The sequence below is a fragment of the Lampris incognitus genome, chromosome 7, assembly GCF_029633865.1.
Source record: "Lampris incognitus isolate fLamInc1 chromosome 7, fLamInc1.hap2, whole genome shotgun sequence".
Taxonomy (NCBI): domain Eukaryota; kingdom Metazoa; phylum Chordata; class Actinopteri; order Lampriformes; family Lampridae; genus Lampris; species Lampris incognitus.
The window spans coordinates 53,603,598-53,622,944 of NC_079217.1; the positions used below are offsets into that span (position 1 = coordinate 53,603,598).

The 19,347-nt window shown below is 42.9% G+C and overlaps 1 protein-coding gene across 2 annotated transcripts in view; it reads right to left on the minus strand.

Moving 5' to 3' along the window:
* Positions 1-7,671: 7,671 nt before the first annotated feature.
* Positions 7,672-19,347, minus strand: part of porb (P450 (cytochrome) oxidoreductase b) — a 77,887-nt gene continuing 66,211 nt past the window's right edge. For both annotated transcript variants that reach the window (XM_056283862.1, XM_056283863.1), the window contains 2 exons: positions 14,915-15,000; positions 7,672-9,596 (listed from right to left, as the gene is read on the minus strand). In XM_056283862.1, the coding sequence (XP_056139837.1) occupies positions 9,452-9,596; positions 14,915-15,000 (231 nt within the window). In that variant the 3' untranslated portion in view covers positions 7,672-9,451. The remainder of the gene's footprint in view (positions 9,597-14,914; positions 15,001-19,347) is intronic.

Genomic DNA, 19,347 nt, shown 5'->3' on the forward strand with positions numbered 1-19,347 from the left:
TATTAGAACATTTGAGATCGGGTATGTCAATGTTTGTCGAAATGACTATTATGTCATTTGGTGGGTTTAACTAGGGTTGCCACCCATCCCCCCAAAAATTCCAGTTTGCAATTAGTATATGGAAAATATGTCATATTTCATGTTTTTCTCATTAAATAATTGTGGTTTTATGTTCCCAAAAAGGCATTAAAGGTTAAAATTACTTTAAGAAATACATGTAAATTTAATAGTTATGATCAGTATTGAAGTTGGTCAAAAGATTTAATGCATTGAACGTGAAAAAAAATATTCATGTGTAATATTCTTATAGCACTTTTAAGGAACTGAACATTTTTTGCACCGAGGGTAAAACGTCATGATTTTCTGGAGGGGTGCCCAGGGGTTAAAGGAACTGCTTGAATTCATAGTTTGAGCCTTGTGCTCTGAACAAACAAAGAAATGCACTTTATTATTTTTTTAATATTATTGTTCTGGTTCTGTATTCATTGGCATTTTATAAATAAATGTATTTTATCTGTCTAAATTCTTCTTGTTACAATTGTTTTCATTTCTACTTGTGCTGGTCAATTATGAACACTATATAAAATAGCAGGAAACTGGTTTTTAAGTTGCACAAATAATTGGGTTGAGAGGAGCTCCCTGAATACAAATGACAGAATAAGACTGAATAATGACATCCGACAGTCTAATTCTAAAGTAGGCTCGGACTCTTTGTATTAAATTCTTTCTAGCAATTGACAAGATTTCTTATGTGTTCACTATTCCGATTAAAGAGAGAGAGCATGAGGAGGAGGCCAACATCACATTACAACATCACAACAGTCTAATCCTAATGTTCATTCAAGTTCAGATATTCCTCTAAATCCACCTTAAAAAAGGCCAATCGGCAAATGTCCCCTCGCCAGAGTCTCACTCTTAACTTTAGTTGAAACTTGGCAGCCCTGCCCAGTACCGTCCATGCAGTGTCTTTGTCCACGTCTAAGTTTTGTCTTCGTTGGATGGCTGGAAGAGCTGGCGCTGGATCGGCTGGGAGAACGGGGCAGGCTAAGCTAACTGCTAGCCCATGCAGACCGGCAGTTCCGATAACCCCGAGGGCGGTCCGGCGGCGGCCTCACCTGGCGTTGACTGGATGTCGCCGTGAGGAGTGCGGGGAGGTGTGTCGAGGGTGTCTGGCTGGGGGAGCTGGCGCTGGATCGGCTGGGAGAGCTTGGTCTACTTCGTCCGGTGGGCCCAGGGACCACGGCCCCTGCCTGGAGCTGCACCTGAGGAGGAAACGCTGAGGGTGGTCTGACAGGACGCGGGGGGGGGGGGGCTAAGTGTAGTAACTTGAACGACACGTATACTTTATAATAAGAAAGCTTTACTTAACTGAACGGGACCGATACATAGCCGAATTGCAGTGCACTAACCGTCCACTAGCACTAACATGGCACATACACAATAGACTGACGGACAGAACACATTTACTTACTGTGTGACGTCCTATAGATAGATGGATATAGAGGTGGGTATAGATATAGGCTGGTTCACCCTCCGAGGCAGCAGGTGGCGACACTTAAACAGTGTAATCACACAACTTCTGTCAATCAGCTTCCGGAATTAAAATGAACTTTGACCGGCGACGTCACGGCCTACGTCACTACGTATTTACGAAATCATTTCTATTTTAAGGGAAGCCGCTAGATGGCGCAAAACCGCCACAAATAACACTAGCTTGCCGCTAAACTAAGAACGCCATGACATGTTCTGAATGTCATGGCTAGTGTATCTAGCGTTGTGTGGAATGGACTGCGCTATCCTGGCCAACACAGGATCTTTCCTTAGAGTATAGCCCCTTTTAGTTTGTAAACAGTGATGACGTAGGTGTGGATGCGCGCGCATTTAGGCAACGGAAGTATGGCGGAGTTAGCTAGTTTGTCCAACTAAGCAAGGGGATTGACGACAAAAGATCGCGAAAGTTACCTGAATAAATTAACTTTGGCGAACGGCAACCGATTTCCAGATCCGTGTGGTATTACCGAGTGGGTGGAAGACGTTACTAAGTGGCCTAATATCCAGTGGACAGATATATATATACATATTTGCGGGCATACAAGTCAGTGGATGCTTACAACTATGTTGTCTGTGATCACGTACAAAATGTAAAATACCATGACATAGACTCGAGTTTTGTGTCCTGAAATCCCAAGTCTTGCCAAGTCAAAGACAAGGACACGAGATGGCTATGTACGAGGGACAAAGATTCTGTTTACTGTCACAGAGGAGGGAATAAACCAGAGAAATATGCACATTTAAGAGGCTAAAAGCAGAGAATTTGCACAATTTTTCTTATAAATGACTCAAATCAAGGTGTTGTCAAAATGTATATTTAATAACAGCTCTCAATTAATAGTTGCAGTTCTAAATTATTTTGAGAGGAAAACCTAAACAATGTTACATGTTCACAGTGCAGTGCTGTTTGTGAAATGGCAACATATGAATGATAGAATTCACTAATTTTTTAGATTTTTTGGGAACAACACTTTTGCAGAGGTTTGTGAGAGTGCCACACACTATCACAACATCATCGAGAATGTTAACCTGTGACACTGGAATTACTGTTTGCAAAATCTTAAAAGTTTTTCATCGTCCAATTACTCGTTCCACATGTATCCTTACACGAGACAGTTGTCTCGATGAGTCCACCTCCTGTGCAGAGAGTTGCCTTTTTTCCTTTTGTGAAATGAGGTATACGAAGGGTGGCACCATAAACTGCAAGTTCATCGTGGATTAGAAATCCCCTATCTGCCAGAATGTCATCGTTATGTTCCAAAAGTTCCAAAAACCCTGATTCCTTTGTTATCTGCTTGTCAGAAACCCGCCCACCCCAACCAGGGGACAGAAATGAAATTACTCCAGCTGGAGTGATGCCAATCAAATATTTAATGGTGTTGGTGTGTTTATAATTTGACCATGTCTGGGCCCTGGCAGTCAGATTACTGGGTCTAGCAATGAAAACCTCTGTGCAATCTATTATGCACCAGCATCTTTTAAAGTTTTGCTTGAAAATATTAGGCATGTTCTTTAGTATAGCTCCCTTACTTGGCCATTTTAACGAGTGGCTTGAGGACTATGGCCATAGCAGGTATCCAGCTCTGACAAATATTTGATACGGTGGTTTTTGATACCTTAAATCTATAGGCTAAATCAGTATTAGTTAGGTCTAGCCTTAATCTCATTAGCACAACCAATAGACGATCCTGTAGAGAGAGGTTTTGGCTAATCCTTTCTACACTGTCTGTTATTTTTGCACACAGCCAGTCAAAGATAATGGAGGTAAGTCCTGTGAAAAAAATCAGTTGTCCTATGTTGAACTTAAGTGGCATAGTAAAATGTAGAGTTTTGCAGCTCCTCTTTAAGCTTCTCATTTTCAGCCCGTAGTTTTTCACACTCCTGCTGCAGGTTGAAGCTGAGTGTACCTCAGGTTCAGATCATCATATTCTGTTCTTGGGACTGGGGTGTCCTCTTCAGCTTTAACAGAAAAGCGAACAGTTAGGATATGCCGGCACAAGCTCACAACAAATTGGTTGATTGCACAACAAAAATGTATCCTTACCAGGACAGTGATCCTGCTGACTTGTCCTGGAGTTTCAGAAGGAGCAGGTTGATTAGGTGGAGTGTAAACCCTTTCATCTCGCAATGGGGTGACTGTCCTGCAGCAAAACCGCTCCTAGTCCACTGCTGCTGGCATCACAGTATATTTCGACAGGCTTTGCGGGGTTGAAAAACTTCAGCACTGGAGGATGCATGCACAACTCCTTGAGTTTGTCAAAAAGTTTGCTGCTGTACTGGCTGCCATGCAAACTCCACATTGCTCTTGAGGAGCTGATGCAGCAGAGCATCCTCTTCACTGAGGTTGGGTATGAACTTTGACAGGTACGTTACAAAGCCCAAAAAGCTGCAGACACCATCTTTGTCTGTTGGCGGCAACATGTACCGTACTGCCTCAACTTTCACAGGGTCTGGTTTCAGTCCATCTGCCGTTATTAGATGTCCCACATATAGCACTGCTGCTTGACGAATGTGACATTTGTTGAAGTTGAGCCTCAGATTGTAGCTCGTTGCTCTCTCGCAGGATTACATCATGCTTCTCCACCTTGGGGGCTGCTATGAGAATATCATCCATCACACTGACGGTTCCTCCGATGCCCTGGAGCATTTCGTCCATGATACATTGGAAAATTTCCAGTGCGCATTTTAGTCCAAATGGGAGTCTCAGCCATCTGTACCTTCCAATCAGTGTATTTAAGGCCGTGAGAAAGGATGATGCTTCATCCAGTGCTATCTGAAGAGATCCAGATTTAGCATCCAGGACTGAGAAGACTTTGGCACCAGATACGGTTTAAACAACCTCCTCTATGGGGCGTATGGGGTGGTGCTCCCTCATTATGATTTTATTTAAATCACTTGGATCTATGCAGATTCTTATCTTGCCATTAAACACTATGGCTACCATAGAGCGCACCCATTCTGTAGGTTGGTCAGCTTTAGTGATGTAGCCATCTTTCTCCATCTCACGTAGTTTCTCCACTATATTTTCTCTGAGTGCGGCTGGTTGGCGGCGGACAGGATGGACCACAGCCTTTGCATCTGGATCAATTTTGATTGTGTATGTACCTGGGAGGGTTCCGGTGGTACGTGTCAAGGTACTCACCACGTCCAGCTGGTACACTCTGTGTTGGAATGGCGACATCAGTACTGCTTGGTTGTTGTTTTTTTCAGTAGTGTTTTTTTGGTGAGTCCAGATGAACAATCAGGCATAAAGCCTCAGCTGTATCACCACTGAGTACATTTTCCTGTGCAATGTCCACAATTTCAAACTCAGCGCTCACTTCACACTCCTTGTGTTTGCTCAGTAGATCAACTGCAGCAACAGGCTTTAGCTTGTGATTGAAATAAGAGTGAGGTACTGTGCTAGAGCATTTTAGCTCCCCTGTGTGTATGAGGAGCTGGTATCTGTCTAGGGTCAGTGTATTGTCATTTGGCACCTGTGTCAGTCGTGAACTGCACTTCCTGAGACAGAATTTCCAAGTTTACTTTCCATTTGTCATCTGCAGGACAACCCATCTGTGTCAAATTTATGCGCAGAATTTCATCATCTAGTGAATCCTGACTTGGCTCAACACTCACTGAATTTACTGCATGTTTGTGACACAGCCACCCAGTGATTTATTTTTTTACACAGTAGGAACATACGGAGCCTTTAGCTGGGCACTTTCCTTTACTCCACTTGTGCTGGGGGTATTTTCCACAACTTGGGCAGCTTTTGGGTTGGTTGACTGATGCTCGCCTCTGATGTGTGGGTTTTGACTGTCCTTTACTGTATGTTATTTTATTGGGTGCTGGGTACTTTGCTTTGGCAGACACTATTGATACTTGTGAATCATCCTCTCCGGCGATTTTTTTATTTGTTTCTGTGACGTTTCAAACTGCTGAGGGATTTCTATATCTTTTGGTAGTGTCAAGTCCTCACCTTCATCCAGCAGTTTACTTGAACCCTTTTTTTCTCTTACTCCCACGATTATGTCGTCAATCAACATGTCACCTGGGTAAGCGTACTCATAATCCATGAGTATGAGTCTCAAATCCCTAACAATGTTATCAAAACTTTCACATGGTCCTTGTTTCCTTTGTTTGAAACGATGCCTGGCTATTCGCTTATTTTTCTTCGGTGTGATGTAGATGGCAAACTTATCCAAAACTTTGGAGGGCTCCTCTTTTTCACCATCAGCCCAGATTAATGTCTTGTAGATTTCTCTACCTTGCTCGCCGAGCCACGTGCCTAGCCAACCGGCTCGCTGTGTTAGCCGTTAGCTCCGGACCATCCTTAGCTCCGGACCATCCTTAGCGCAGGTCCATCCTTAGCTCAGGAACATCCATAGCTCAGGACCATCCTTAGCTCAGGAACATCCTTAGCTCCGGACCATCCTTAGCTCAGGACCATCCTTAGCTCCGGACCATCCTTAGCTCAGGAACATCCTTAGCTCAGGACCACCGAAGACGAACGTGACATGACTCCTGAATCTTTCAAACTCTTGATATAAATCAGAAGCCTCCCGGATCTTGGTGTGTTCAAATTGCAAATATGCCATTATTCTTAATTCTCTGTTCTTGACAGACTTCTGACACCGTGTAATGTCCTTAAAACGGGACACACGTCTCAGTTGGGAGCCAGCTTGTTTATTCCGCAATGTGAACAGAGCTACGGGTGCCGTGCAGGGACAGAACAGACCGCAGCTACGGAACGCAAACACAACATGTTACAAGCAGGGGCGCCCCCAAGGGGTGGCCAGGGATACTATCCCTGGCCCCCCCGCTGGCCCCCCCAGCCACGAGTCGCATATGCAGAATATGCTTCTATCTGATATTTTGCATTAGGTGCTGTTCATTTAAATCAATAATGTATATTTTTCTTAACTCTCATATTGACAGTTTTCCACTAGCCTATACAGTATACTACAACAGCATCGTAGAATTCCCAAAATTCAGTTATGGCTTTTGGTTTTGGTTTTGGTGTGCCACCCCAAGACTTTCAGTGGCCCCATTTGGCCACCCCTATGAAAAATTTCTGGGGGCGCCACTGGTTACAAGGTCTTCGTTTACGTACACGTCAGTCCGAAGCTCCTGCTTTTTCTTCCTGTTGAAGCAGATAAGTATAGCTGGCGTTGCCCTCTTGTAACCAATAGTACCCATTTAATAAGACGTGTTGCTTAAGGGACACAGATAAATATAGTTGACACTTCTGTGATATCTTTGTATTGCATGGCTTTGTTTGCCTGTCATGGTGGCGGTATGCGCTTACCTTTTTGGGCTTATCTAAAGGTACTCCTTATTAGGGCAGCTGCCTCTATAATTATAATATATTCGTAGTACAAACGGCAAATGAGTGCAGGATATTTTCAGCTCTGACGTTATGCGAGCGGTACTTATTTGGGCCATTACCGCCGTAAGAGATCGTAACATGACCATCATTTTTTTTTCTTTTTGGATCCCCCCCTCCCCTCCCCTCCCCTTTTTTCCCCCTCCCCAGTTGTACTTGGCCAATTACCCCACTCTTCCGAGCCGTCCCGGTCGCTGCTTCACCGGGGAGGGCTGCAGACTACCACATGCCTCCTCCGATACACGTGGAGTCGCCAGCCGCTTCTTTTCACCTGACAGTGAGGAGTTTCCCCAGAGACACGTAGCGCGTGGGCTATTACCCCCAGTTCCCCGCCGCCGCCGCACAGGCACCCGACCGACCAGAGGAGGCGCTAGTGCAGCGACCAGGACACATACCCACATCCGGCTTCCCACCCGCACACATGGCCAATTGTGTCTGTAGGGACGCCCGACCAAGCCGGAGGCAACACGGGGATTCGAACCGGCGATCCCCGTGTTGGTAGGCAACGGGATAGACCGCCCTTCTGGGGAACCTCGGCTAAACTTAGATCAACCGCTTAAGCGTCGTGCTGCGTCTTCTGCATGGAGGGTCAATTTTGTACAACATTTTACATTTACAAATCAGCAGATCCATTCCAACTGGGTCATTCTCGAGTAGTCTCCTCATCACCAAGCCAGGCAACTCACACATTGTTCACAACGTGTTAGCGTGTTATTCTTTTCATGAGTGATTTGGCACAAAATGGCGGTTCATTCAAGTGTTATTTATTTATAAAGTCGGCCCGAAAAATAATCAACAAATCACACCATAAGATGAAATGACAAAATGTCACAAGAATGGGGGGGGGGGGGGGGAGTAGTGGAATTGAACTTTAGAGACAATGGTGCGTCCACGTCTTCCAACGTCAGCAATCCATAAGGCAGTGTTTAAAAGGCACTAGTTGCATAACAACAGGTTGGATGAGAGGAGGTTTCTCACACCCCGTATGCCATTTGTATTCACATGGAGCTGTTAGAAAGTCAATCAACACACATTTAGGGAAAATCAATAGAAAAACTTTTGACATGATTAGGCAGATAAAAACATTTTCTCTGGACAGCAACACACATGTAATTGTATCAAGCATGATACAGAAAGCACTGCCCAACAGAAGTGGCACTATGTATGATTAACCCATTTTGTGGTCTTCTGTTGATGTTCAAATGCATATCAAATAAACAAGCCGTAACGTTTCAAGTCTACCATATCCATTTATGTACATTTCATAAATATTACAGAACAGCTGCGAGTCCAATCAAATCAAAGTGTTTTAGAACGGTAAAGTTGTAGAAAATAAAAGCAAATTATTTGCATCACAATTCTGTTACTCGAACATTAATGCGACTGATGAGAATTGACAGCAACGTATGCATAAGAAAAAGTCCTTTGAAAATACAAAATAGGTAAATAGGGATTGTGCCTACACCGATTTCATTTAAAAAGACATGATTTCCCCCACCGCCCTTACCGAGTGGTCGGAAACATCAATGCATGAATATTCATTTTGAATATACTGTCAGAACTATTGCTATACCAACCCAACGAGATAAAAACTTGTTAAAATGTCAGTGGTCTGTTACATCTAAGGCTTTTGCCTATGCATCAATGCTTTATCACCTATAGTCAAGCCTGACCTATTCTTACAACCGATCAATTTCATTGTGGTAAACTACCAAATTTCCAAAGGTGTCATATTTAAAAATGCTCATTAAGGATGGAGAAATCAGCACAAAAGACAGCCAAACCCTTCATTTGCACGGTAGAAATACATCACGTGGAGCAACAGAACGGGATTTGCTGGACTTCCTTTTCATACCACGAATGGCTAGCCCATTTCATATACAATGATCATTAAGTTGTACATTGGCCCTAAATGCTGCATAGGCCAAATCTAGTGGCTCAGTAATAGAGTAATAACGGAGAGGAGGTCTAATATGAGGATGACCATTTCTCTGTCGTGTTGGTGTATCTTATGTTTCTACTCTGAATCGAGCCTCCATAACTTAGAAATATTCCATACCAGCTGTTATCAGCCCTTGATTGCAATCAGCGAGTCCACACCATCAGTCAAACATCCACTCACCCACAATCCCACAATAAAGTCATTTAGACAAGAGTTTTTTCCCACTTTTTTGTGAGCCAAGGAACCCAGAATGAGTAATTTATTTTAGTCTTTGGGACCAAGGCTCAGTACAACATTTTAGTGTGATCCATATTGCCCCCCCAGAACCAAGCTGGTTGCAGTTTATGGGTCCTAATCCATTGACGAAGAGACACTGATTTAGATGATTAACATAAATGTTATTCACAGAACCTGTTGAGGTAGGGGTTAACAAGAAACCAAAGTATCACTTATTGTGTTGTAGCTCTCACAGACCAGGGAATGTTGAATGCTTTCATACGTAGTCCTGATAACCCAAGACACAGGATAATCACAAATTTGTATCCACTATAGTGGGTAAAGCTAAGCTTGATTAAAAAAAATTTTTTTTTTTAACTCCAGACATCTTGAGAGTACCGTCCCTTGGTCATCAGTTTCTTGATGTAATCTGTGGCCTGGGTGCGTGTCATGCCTCCCAATTCCTCTGCTATGTCACAGAAGGCCGTCTGCACATCTTTGGCCATGTTTCTTGCATCCCTGGAAAAAGGGGGGAAAAAAACTGTTCGATCAAATGGTTATGCATTGTTTCATTAGCCACCAGAATATACATTCCATAAAAGCCCAATGAACAAGATGTAGTAAAGACCATCATGTGATTAGCTCGAAGATGGTGTTGTACGATGGCGACTCGCCATGAGCTGCTCTTGCTTTGTTGCTTGTTTTTGTGTTGTCGGTCACTTTTGTTGCACAAAACACGTCATGCACAATTACCTAGGATTGCCAGACTTTACTGGACATAAGATTAGACGTTCATAATGGCTGGAAGCCATGGGACTTGCCATGAGAGATTACCTACAACAGGTACCACCATGGCGTAATGGCCGCAGACAGCGCTGCCGGAAGCGAGGTAAACGAGGTGGCGTCCTTGTGAGGCGGCGACGGCGTCCTACTCAGCCCTCGAATCTCATCGTATTGCTATCTAATGTCCAGTCCCTCGACAACAAGCTGGACAAACTTCATTGCAGAATAAGTTCTCAAAGGGACATGAAGGACTGTTGTGTGTTCTGCTTTACAGAAACTTGGCTGGGCCCTAATACACCTGATAGGGCTGTACAGTCAGAGGGTTCTTCTGTCCACCTCATGGACTGTCCCAGGCTGATTACTGGCAGGGTAAAGGGAGGTGGTATATGCTTTTTTGATTAACCATTCATGGTGCACTGATGTGTAAATAGTCTCTCAGTCCTGTTTGCCAGTGTTGGAACAGCTACCAATAAGGTACAGACCATTCTATCGCCCAAGGGAATTCCCCTGCATGCTGATAACTACTGTCTGCACACCACCGCAGGCTACTGACTCAGTGGCACTGGACAAACTGTATGGAACCATTAGCAGGCAGGAGAACTTGCACCCTGAGGCCATTTCAATTGTGCCAGGGGACTTTAGCCACTGTAACCTGAAATGTGTGCGAAAGAAGCAAAAAGTCTCGACCACTGTTACTCCATGGTCAAGGCAGCTTACAGGTCTATCTCACGACCTCACTTTGGGAAATCCAACCACCTCTCAGTGCTCTTGCTTCCTGCCTACAAGCACAAAGTGAAGTGCGTGCAGCCCATTGTGGGGACAGTACAGTGCTGGATTACAGAACATGAATCCAAACTTTAGGGATGTTTTGAATCAACAGACTGGTCAATCTTTAAGGATTCAGCCTTGAGTTTGGATGAGTATGCTGAATCGGCCACTGGCTATGCTAGATTCTGTGTAGATAACTGTATCCCAGTATGGACTATTCGCTCCTACCCCAACCAAAAGCCCCGGATGATCAGTGACATTCGCCTGAGTTTGAGGGAGTGTACCACTGCTTTTAAATCTGGGGACAAGGAATGCTACGTAAATTCAAGGTATGACTTAAACAGAGCCATCGAGGCCGTTGAAAGACAATATAGTGACAAACTGGAAAACTACTACAGTGGCTGTGACTCTCGGTGCATGTGAAGGGGGCTGCAGGGATTACAGACTATAAATCTAAAACCAGTGTGGCTATCAGCACCTCTGCCTCTCTCCTGGAAGAGATTAACAACTTTTATGCCTGCTTTGAAACTCACAACTTGGACCCAGTGACAGCAGCCCAGTGCCCATGCGATGAAGTTGATCTACAGGTGACAGAGGCTGATGCGAGTAAAACTTTTAAAAGGGTTAAGGTTCGTAAAGCTGCCGGCCCACACGGCATCCCTTCCCATGTCCTCAAAGCATGTTACACAGCCGTCTCCGGTTTTTACTGACATTTTTAACCTGTCCCTGTCATTGTGTGTGGTTCTGCTGTGTTCTAAAAAAATAATAAAAAAATCATTACCTAAGAAAAAAACCTGTCTCTTACCTTAATGATTACTGACCTGTAGTTTCGACCTCTTATTATGAAGCGGCTGGAAAGATTAGTTATATAGAATATAACATTCCTGTTACCCATGACCCATTACAGTTTGCCCACTGTTCCAATAGATCTATTGATGACGCTATCTCACTTGCTCTGCATACTGCACCTCAGGGCTGCGGGCTCAGTCCCCTATCGCACAGTCTGTTTACACACGACTGTGTTGCGGAATATGATAACAACGGCATCATTAAATTCGCAGATGACACCACAGTGATTGGACTAATTAGCGACAGTGATGAGAGGGCCTATAGGAGCGAAGTGGAATATTTTACCATATGGTGCCATGATAACAACCTATCTCCAAATGCCAATAAGACAAAAGAAATCACTGTTGACTTTAGAAAGATCAGAGGAAACCACATTCCCATTTCTATCAATGGGTCATGAGCTGAAACTGTGGACAGTTTCAGATTTTTTGGTTTACACATCACAGACACCCTCACATGGTCTGTCAACACTAACTGCATCCTGAAGAAGCCACAGCAGAGACTGTATTTTCTGAGGCATCTCTTATGAACTTTTATGGCAGTAGCATGGAGAGTGTCTTGACAAGCTGTATCACAGTGTGGTTTGACAACCTGACTGCTCAGGGCGGCAGACTGCTTCAAAGGACTGTCAAGACAACCACTGGCATGGAACCTCCACTACTTCATAATATTTACACCACTCGCTGCAAAAGGAAAGCTCAAAACATCATTAAGGACACCAGCCACCCCTGCTCATGTTCTGTTCTTTCTCCTTTCATCTATAAAACGTTACCGGAGCATAAAATCACACACCACCCAAATACACCATCCGTCTCACTGAGAGTTTCTTTCCACAGGCAGTCAGGTTGCTGAACACCTGACACATAAATATGCACCTTACATTGTTGTGTTATCCTGTACTGTGTGTGTGTGTATATATATATATATATATATATATATATATATATATAGAGTGTGTGTGTGTGTCCACAGGATGTTGCAATGAAACATTCAATGTAGAAAAAAGAGCTCAACAATTCGGAGCAAAGATATATTTTTTACAGCTCAAAGTTGTTAAATGGCAGAACAAGCTTGTTTCGTGCTCAATGCACTCATCAGCTGCCTACATGGTTACAGTAAACATCCTTATTTATACCGGTTGCCTGCGTTCTATGTGCAGTGTTCAATTTCAATTTAATTAATTTTAATTTTAATTAAACACCGCACATAGAACGTTGGCAACCGGTATAAATAAGGACATTTACTGTAACCATGTAGGCGGCTGATGAGTACATTGAGCACGAAACAAGCTTGTTCTACCATTTAACAACTTTGAGCTATAAAAAAAAAGTTTATATATATATATATATATATATATATATACACACACACACACATATATATATACATATATATATATATATATATATATATATATATATATATATATATACACATATACAGTGCATCCAGAAAGTATTCACACCCCTTCACTTTCCCCACATTTTATGTTACAGCCTTATTCCAAAATGGATTAAATTCCTTTTTTTCTCCTCATCAATCTACACACAATACCCCATAATGACAAAGTGAAAAAGGTTTTGTAGAAATTTTTGCAAATTTATTAAAAATAAAAAAACTGAAATATTGCATGTACATAAGTATTCACACCCTTTGCTATGACACTCAAAATTGAGCTCAGGTTCATCCTGTTTCCACTGAACATCCTTGAGACGTTTCTACATCTTGATTGGAGTCCACCTGTAGTAAATTCAATTGATCGGACATGATTTGGAAAGGACACACCTGTCTATATAAAGTTCCACTGTTGACAGTGCATGTCAGAGCAGAAACCAAGCCATGAAGTCAAAGGAATTGTCTGTGGACCTCCGAGACAGGATTGTATCGAGGCACAGATCTGGGGACGGGTACAAAAAATGTCTACAGCTTTGACGGTCCCGAAGAGCACAGCGGTCTCCATCATTCGTAAATGGAAGAAGCTTGGATCCACCAGGACTCTTCCTAGAGCTGGCTGCCCAGCCAAACTGAGCAATCGGGGGAGAAGGGCCTTGGTCAGGGAGGTGACCAAGAACCCGATGGTCACTCTGACAGAGCTCCAGCTTTCCTCTATGGAGATGGGAGAACGTTCCAGAAGGACAACCATCTCTGCAGCACTCCACCAATCAGGCCTTTATGGTAGAGTGGCGAGATGGAAGCCTCTGCTCAGTAAAAGGCACATGACAGCCCGCTTGGAGTTTGCCAGAAAGCACGTAAAGGACTCTCAGACCATGAGAAACAAGATTCTCTGGTCTGATGAAACCAAGATTGAACTCTTTGGCCTGAATGCCAAACGTCACGTCTGGAGGAAACCAGGCACCTCACATCACCTTGCTAATACCATCCCTACAGTGAAGCATGGTGGTGGCGGCATCATGCTGTGGGGATGTTTTTCAGCGGCAGGAACTGGGAGACTAGTCAGGATCGAGGGAAAGATGAATGGAGCAAGTACAGAGAGATCCTTGATGAAAACCTGCTCCAGAGCACTCAGGACCTCAGACTGGGGCGAGGGTTTACCTTTCAACACGACAACGACCCTAAGCACACAGCCAAGACAACGAAGGAGTGGCTTCAGGACAAGTCTGTGAATGTCCTTGAGTGGCCCAGCCAGAGCCCAGACTTGAACCCCATTGAACATCTCTGGAAAGACCTGAAAATAGCTGTGCAGCGACGCTCCCCATCTAACCTTACAGAGCTCGAGAGGATCTGCAGAGAAGAATGGGAGAAATACCCCAACTATAGGTGTGCCAAGCTTGTAGCTTCATACCCAAAAAGACTTGAGGCTGTAATCGCTGCCAAGGGTGCCTCAACCAAGTACTGAGTAAAGGGTGTGAATACTTATGTACATGCAATATTTCAGTTTTTTATTTTTAATAAATTTGCAAAAATTTCTACCAAACCTTTTTCACTTTGTCATTATGGGGTATTGTATGTAGATTGACGAGAAAAAAAAGGAATTTAATCCATTTTGGAATAAGGCTGTAACATAACAAAATGTGGGGAAACTGAAGGGGTGTGAATACTTTCCAGATGCACCATATATATATGTATATATATATGTGTGTGTATATATATATGTGTGTGTATATATACACATACACATACACACACATACACATACATACATATATATACATACATACACACACACACACACACACACACACATATATATATATATATATATATATATATATATATATACACGGTTTTATTTTTGGGATGGTGTGTCCTTTGTGCTTGTCTACTTTGTGTTAAGGCAGAGAGAGCCATGGCACAAGAATCCCATAATATTGTATACATGACAATAACCTTGAACTTGAAGAACATGATTAAAATTTATTAAAAACAGATTCATCTCCAAATTTTCCTCTAACTTTCATTCATGGTTTCTTAATTACCCGCAGATGTAGATGTGAGCAGATTCTGTATGGACCAGCCTCCAGATGTCTTCTTTGTTCTTTCTCAAGTGATGATGGACGTACACCTTTAGAGATGGAAATAATTCTTATGAAGCACTGATGCAGTTATCAGGAGTTTCAACTGTACATATACACTCTCACCTTTTCCTTTCACCTAGTATATGATACATAACCTGGGGAGAAAAAAAGGTAGTTTCCCATTAAGCTGAAATTTGAACTTTTTTTTTGATCCCCCCCCAATTGCAATTGGCCAATTACCCCATTCTCCAAGCCGTCTCGGTTGCTGCTCCACCCCCTCTGCCAAGCCAGGGAGGACTGCAGACTACCACGTCTCCTCCGATACATGTGGAGTCGCCAGCCGCTTCTTTTCACCTGACAGCGAGGAGTTTTGCCAGGGGGACGTAGCGCATGGGAGGAGCACCAGTTCCCCCTCCCCCCAAACAGGTGCCCCAACTGACCAGAGGAGGCGCTAAGTGCGGCAACCAGAACACATACCCACATCCGGTTTCCAACCCGCAGACACGGCCAATAGTGTCTGTAGGGACACCCAACCAAACTGGAGGTAACACGGGGACACGAACCGGCAATCCCCGTGTTGATAGGCAATGGAATAGACCGCTATGCTACCCAGAAACCAGGTTTGAACTTTTGTGTTCAACTGTATTTTCACAGTGGGAACAAAGCGCTTGTTTCTATTTTGCAGAAGAAAGTTAACCTTGGGATTAATAAAAGACACTGACTAGTGTTGACAACTGGTACTAACTAGTGGAGAGAGAGAGAGAGAGAGAGAGAGAGAGAGAAAGAAAGAGAGAATAAGCAGTGTGTTTGCCGAAATGTGACACTGATAAAACTATTTATCCATCCATCCATCCATTATCCAAACCGCTTATCTTTACTAATTTTTCCCCATGGACCACCTCTGTAAAAGAGGTGTCTCTAAAATGGTACGTATCCAGCAATAAACATGGTAAATTATTACTTTTTGTATTACAAACATAAACATATTATAAATATATAAACATTGTGGCCAGATGAACCGATTCAACATTCTGTGATTTTCTTACCTGGATTACTGAGCATGCATAAAAAAAGATACTCTTTGTATTGTATGTTTTTAAGACATGGGGGTTTAATCTTCGTAAAATGTCTTTATGCATGCTCAATAATGCAGGTAATGAAATCACAGAAAGTTAAATCAGTTCATCAGGACACAACGTTTATTGGGAGAAACATTTCATCACTCATGTGAAGTGACCTCTTCAGTCTCAACTGACTGCAGGCATCTAAATAACACAGCAGGTATATAGACAACACAGTGGCATAACGACTGAAACCAGTGGTTGGTTTCATATGCAAATTGACGTGACCATTAACTAGAGTTACAATGGCCATGTGTACTACTCACAGAGGGTCAAAGGAAGTTGAATCAGTTCATCTGGACACGTTTATTCACAGAGGATTAAGGAATAGTTGCAACACAGCATTGTAAAATGGCGACAAGCCTAAGAGTACATCTGTCACCATCTTACAATGCTGTGATTGCAACTATTCCCCAACCCACTGTTAACAGTACACGTGGCCATTGTTAATCTAGTAAATAGTCCCGTCAATTTGCATATTTAAGAAACCAATCGTTGGTTTCAGTCTTTATGCAGCTGTGCTGTTTATAAGGTTGGGGATACCTGGAGTCAGCTTAGACTGAAGAGGTCACTTACGTCCCTTTTCCACTGCGTGGTACTGGCTCAACTCGACTCTACTCTATTTGACTCTACTCGCTTTACTTTTTGGGATTTTGTTTTTCACTGCAGATAGTATCCCCTCTCGGCAAAGCCCCGCTGGTCATTTGTGGGCGTGTTGACTAGTTCTTTTTTAAAGATTTATATTTAAATATTTATCTATATTTAATTATAGTGGTATTTTCTTGTCACCTTTTAGTATCGGCTCAGCTCACTTGGAACCTCGACAGAGGTGTTAGCCAAAAAAGTACCTGGTGCCAGGTACTATCCCTAACTTTTGCCCACTGGAAAACCAAAAAAAGTAAGTAGAGTTGAGTCGAGCCAGTACCATGCAGTGGAAAAGGGGCACAAGATGATCTGTCGATAAACACTGATGAACTGATTCAACTTTCTGTCAATCTTTGTTAAACTTTACCAAAGCATAGAAAAGTAATTTACTCTGAATGATGTCACTGCTGTGTGCGAGCCATTCACATAGCCCGGCTGGGCCAGAGGCACAGATGCTCACCGAGTATGCACAGGAACCCCGGAAGTTACCAGGAAGCTAGAAATTGTTTTAGTGTATGTACCAGGCGAGAAATTCCTACTGGAATGAATAAGCGCTATCTTTCGGTCTGGTATCCAAGTCTTTTAATACATCCATGGTGTCGTCACAAATGTTCTCCCAAAACTCAGGAAAAAAAGTGATGGCTTTGTCAATGGCTGACCAGAGTTAGAAAATTTGAAAAAATGTAGCATAGTCACCAAGTTGGCAACAGTGCTACAACCAATAGTGACAGTGATATACTCTAAGTTGTAACATGCAATTAACTAGTGGTGAAAACAACTGTCACCGATAACACCATAAACAATATTAGCATTTGTAAAACGCAAAATAGACATTTTGTTAACCATTGTCTGCCAATATCTGTATTCTCCCCAAACTTCTGCTGTGATAAAAAGTACATTGTAGACTGGCTGAAATGGAGGTCCATAATAATTAGTTACACTCAGTTGGTGTGGTAACTAACTACAAACCTCAATTCCAATAAAGTTGGGGTGTTGTGTAAAACGTGAATAAAAACAGATTACAATGATTTGCAAATCCCTTTCGGCCTATATTCAATTGAATACACTACAAAGACAAGATATTTACTGTTCAAACTGATAAAATTTATTGGTTTTTTTTTTTGCAAATATTCACTCATTTTGAATTTGATGCCTGCAACACGTTCCAAAGAAGCTGGGACAGGGGCATGTTCACCACTGTGTTACATCACCTTTCCTTTTAACAACACTCAATAAGTGTTTGGGAACGTGAGGACACTAATTGTTGAAGCTTTGTAGGTGGAATTTTTTCCCATTCTTGCTTGATGTACGACTTCAGCTGCTCAACAGTCCGAGGTCTCCTTTGTCGTATTTTGCGCTTCATAATGTGCCACACATCTTCAATGGGAGACAGGTCTGGACTGCAGGCAGGCCAGTCTAGTACCCACACTCTTTTACTACGAAGCCACGCTGTTGTAACACATGCAGAATGGGGCTTGGCATTGTCTTGCTGAAATAAGCAGGGACGTCCCTGAAAAAGACGTTGCTTGGATGGCAGCATATGTTGCTCCAAAACCTGTATGTACCTTTCAGCATTAATGGTGCCTTCACAGATGTGCAAGTTACCCATGATGTCATGGGCACTAACACCCCCCCATACCATCACAGATGCTGGCTTTTGAACTTTGCGCTGATAACAATCTGGATGGTCCTTGTCCTCTTTAGCCCGGAGGACACGACGTCCATGATTTCCAAAAACAATGTGAAATGTGGACTTGTCAGACCACAGCACACTTTTCCACTTTGCATCAGTCCATCTCAGATGAGCTCGGGCCCAGAGAAGCCGGCAGTGGTGATATGGTGGGTGTTGTTGATGTATGGCTTTCGCTTTGCATGGTAGAGTTTTAACTTGCACTTGTAGATGTAGCGACGAACTGTGTTAACTAATGATGGTTTTCTGAAGTGTTCTGAGCCCACGTGGTAAGATCCTTCACAGAATGATGTCGGTTTTTAATGCAGTGCCGCCTGAGGGATCGAAGGTCACGGGCATTCAGTGTTGGTTTTCGGCCTTGCCGCTTATGTGCAGAGATTTCTGTGGATTCTCTGAATCTTTTGATGATATTATGGACTGTAGAAGATGAAATCCCTAAATTCCTTGCAATTGTACATTGAGAAACATTGTTCTTAAACTGTTGGACTATTTGCTCACGCAGTTGTTCACAAAGTGGTGACCCTCGCCCCATCCTTGCTTGTGAACGGCTGAGCCTTTCGGGGATGCTACTTTTATACCCAATCATGACACTCACCTGTTTCCAATTAACCTGTTCACCTGTGGAATGTTCCAAACCGGTGTTTTTTGAGCATTCCTCAACTTTTCCAGTCTTTTGTTGCCCCTGTCCCAGCTTCTTTGGAACGTGTTGCAGGCATCAAATTCAAAATGAGTGAATATTTGCAAAAACAATAAAGTTTATCAGTCTGAACATTAAATATCTTGTCTTTGTAGTGTATTCAATTGAATATAGGTCGAAAAGGATTTGCAAATCATTGTATTCTGTTTTTATTCACGTTTTACACAATGTCCCAACTTCATTGGAATTGGGGTTTGTAAAACAATACATGCTTGGTGTTTCTTGCTGGTCAATAGATGCT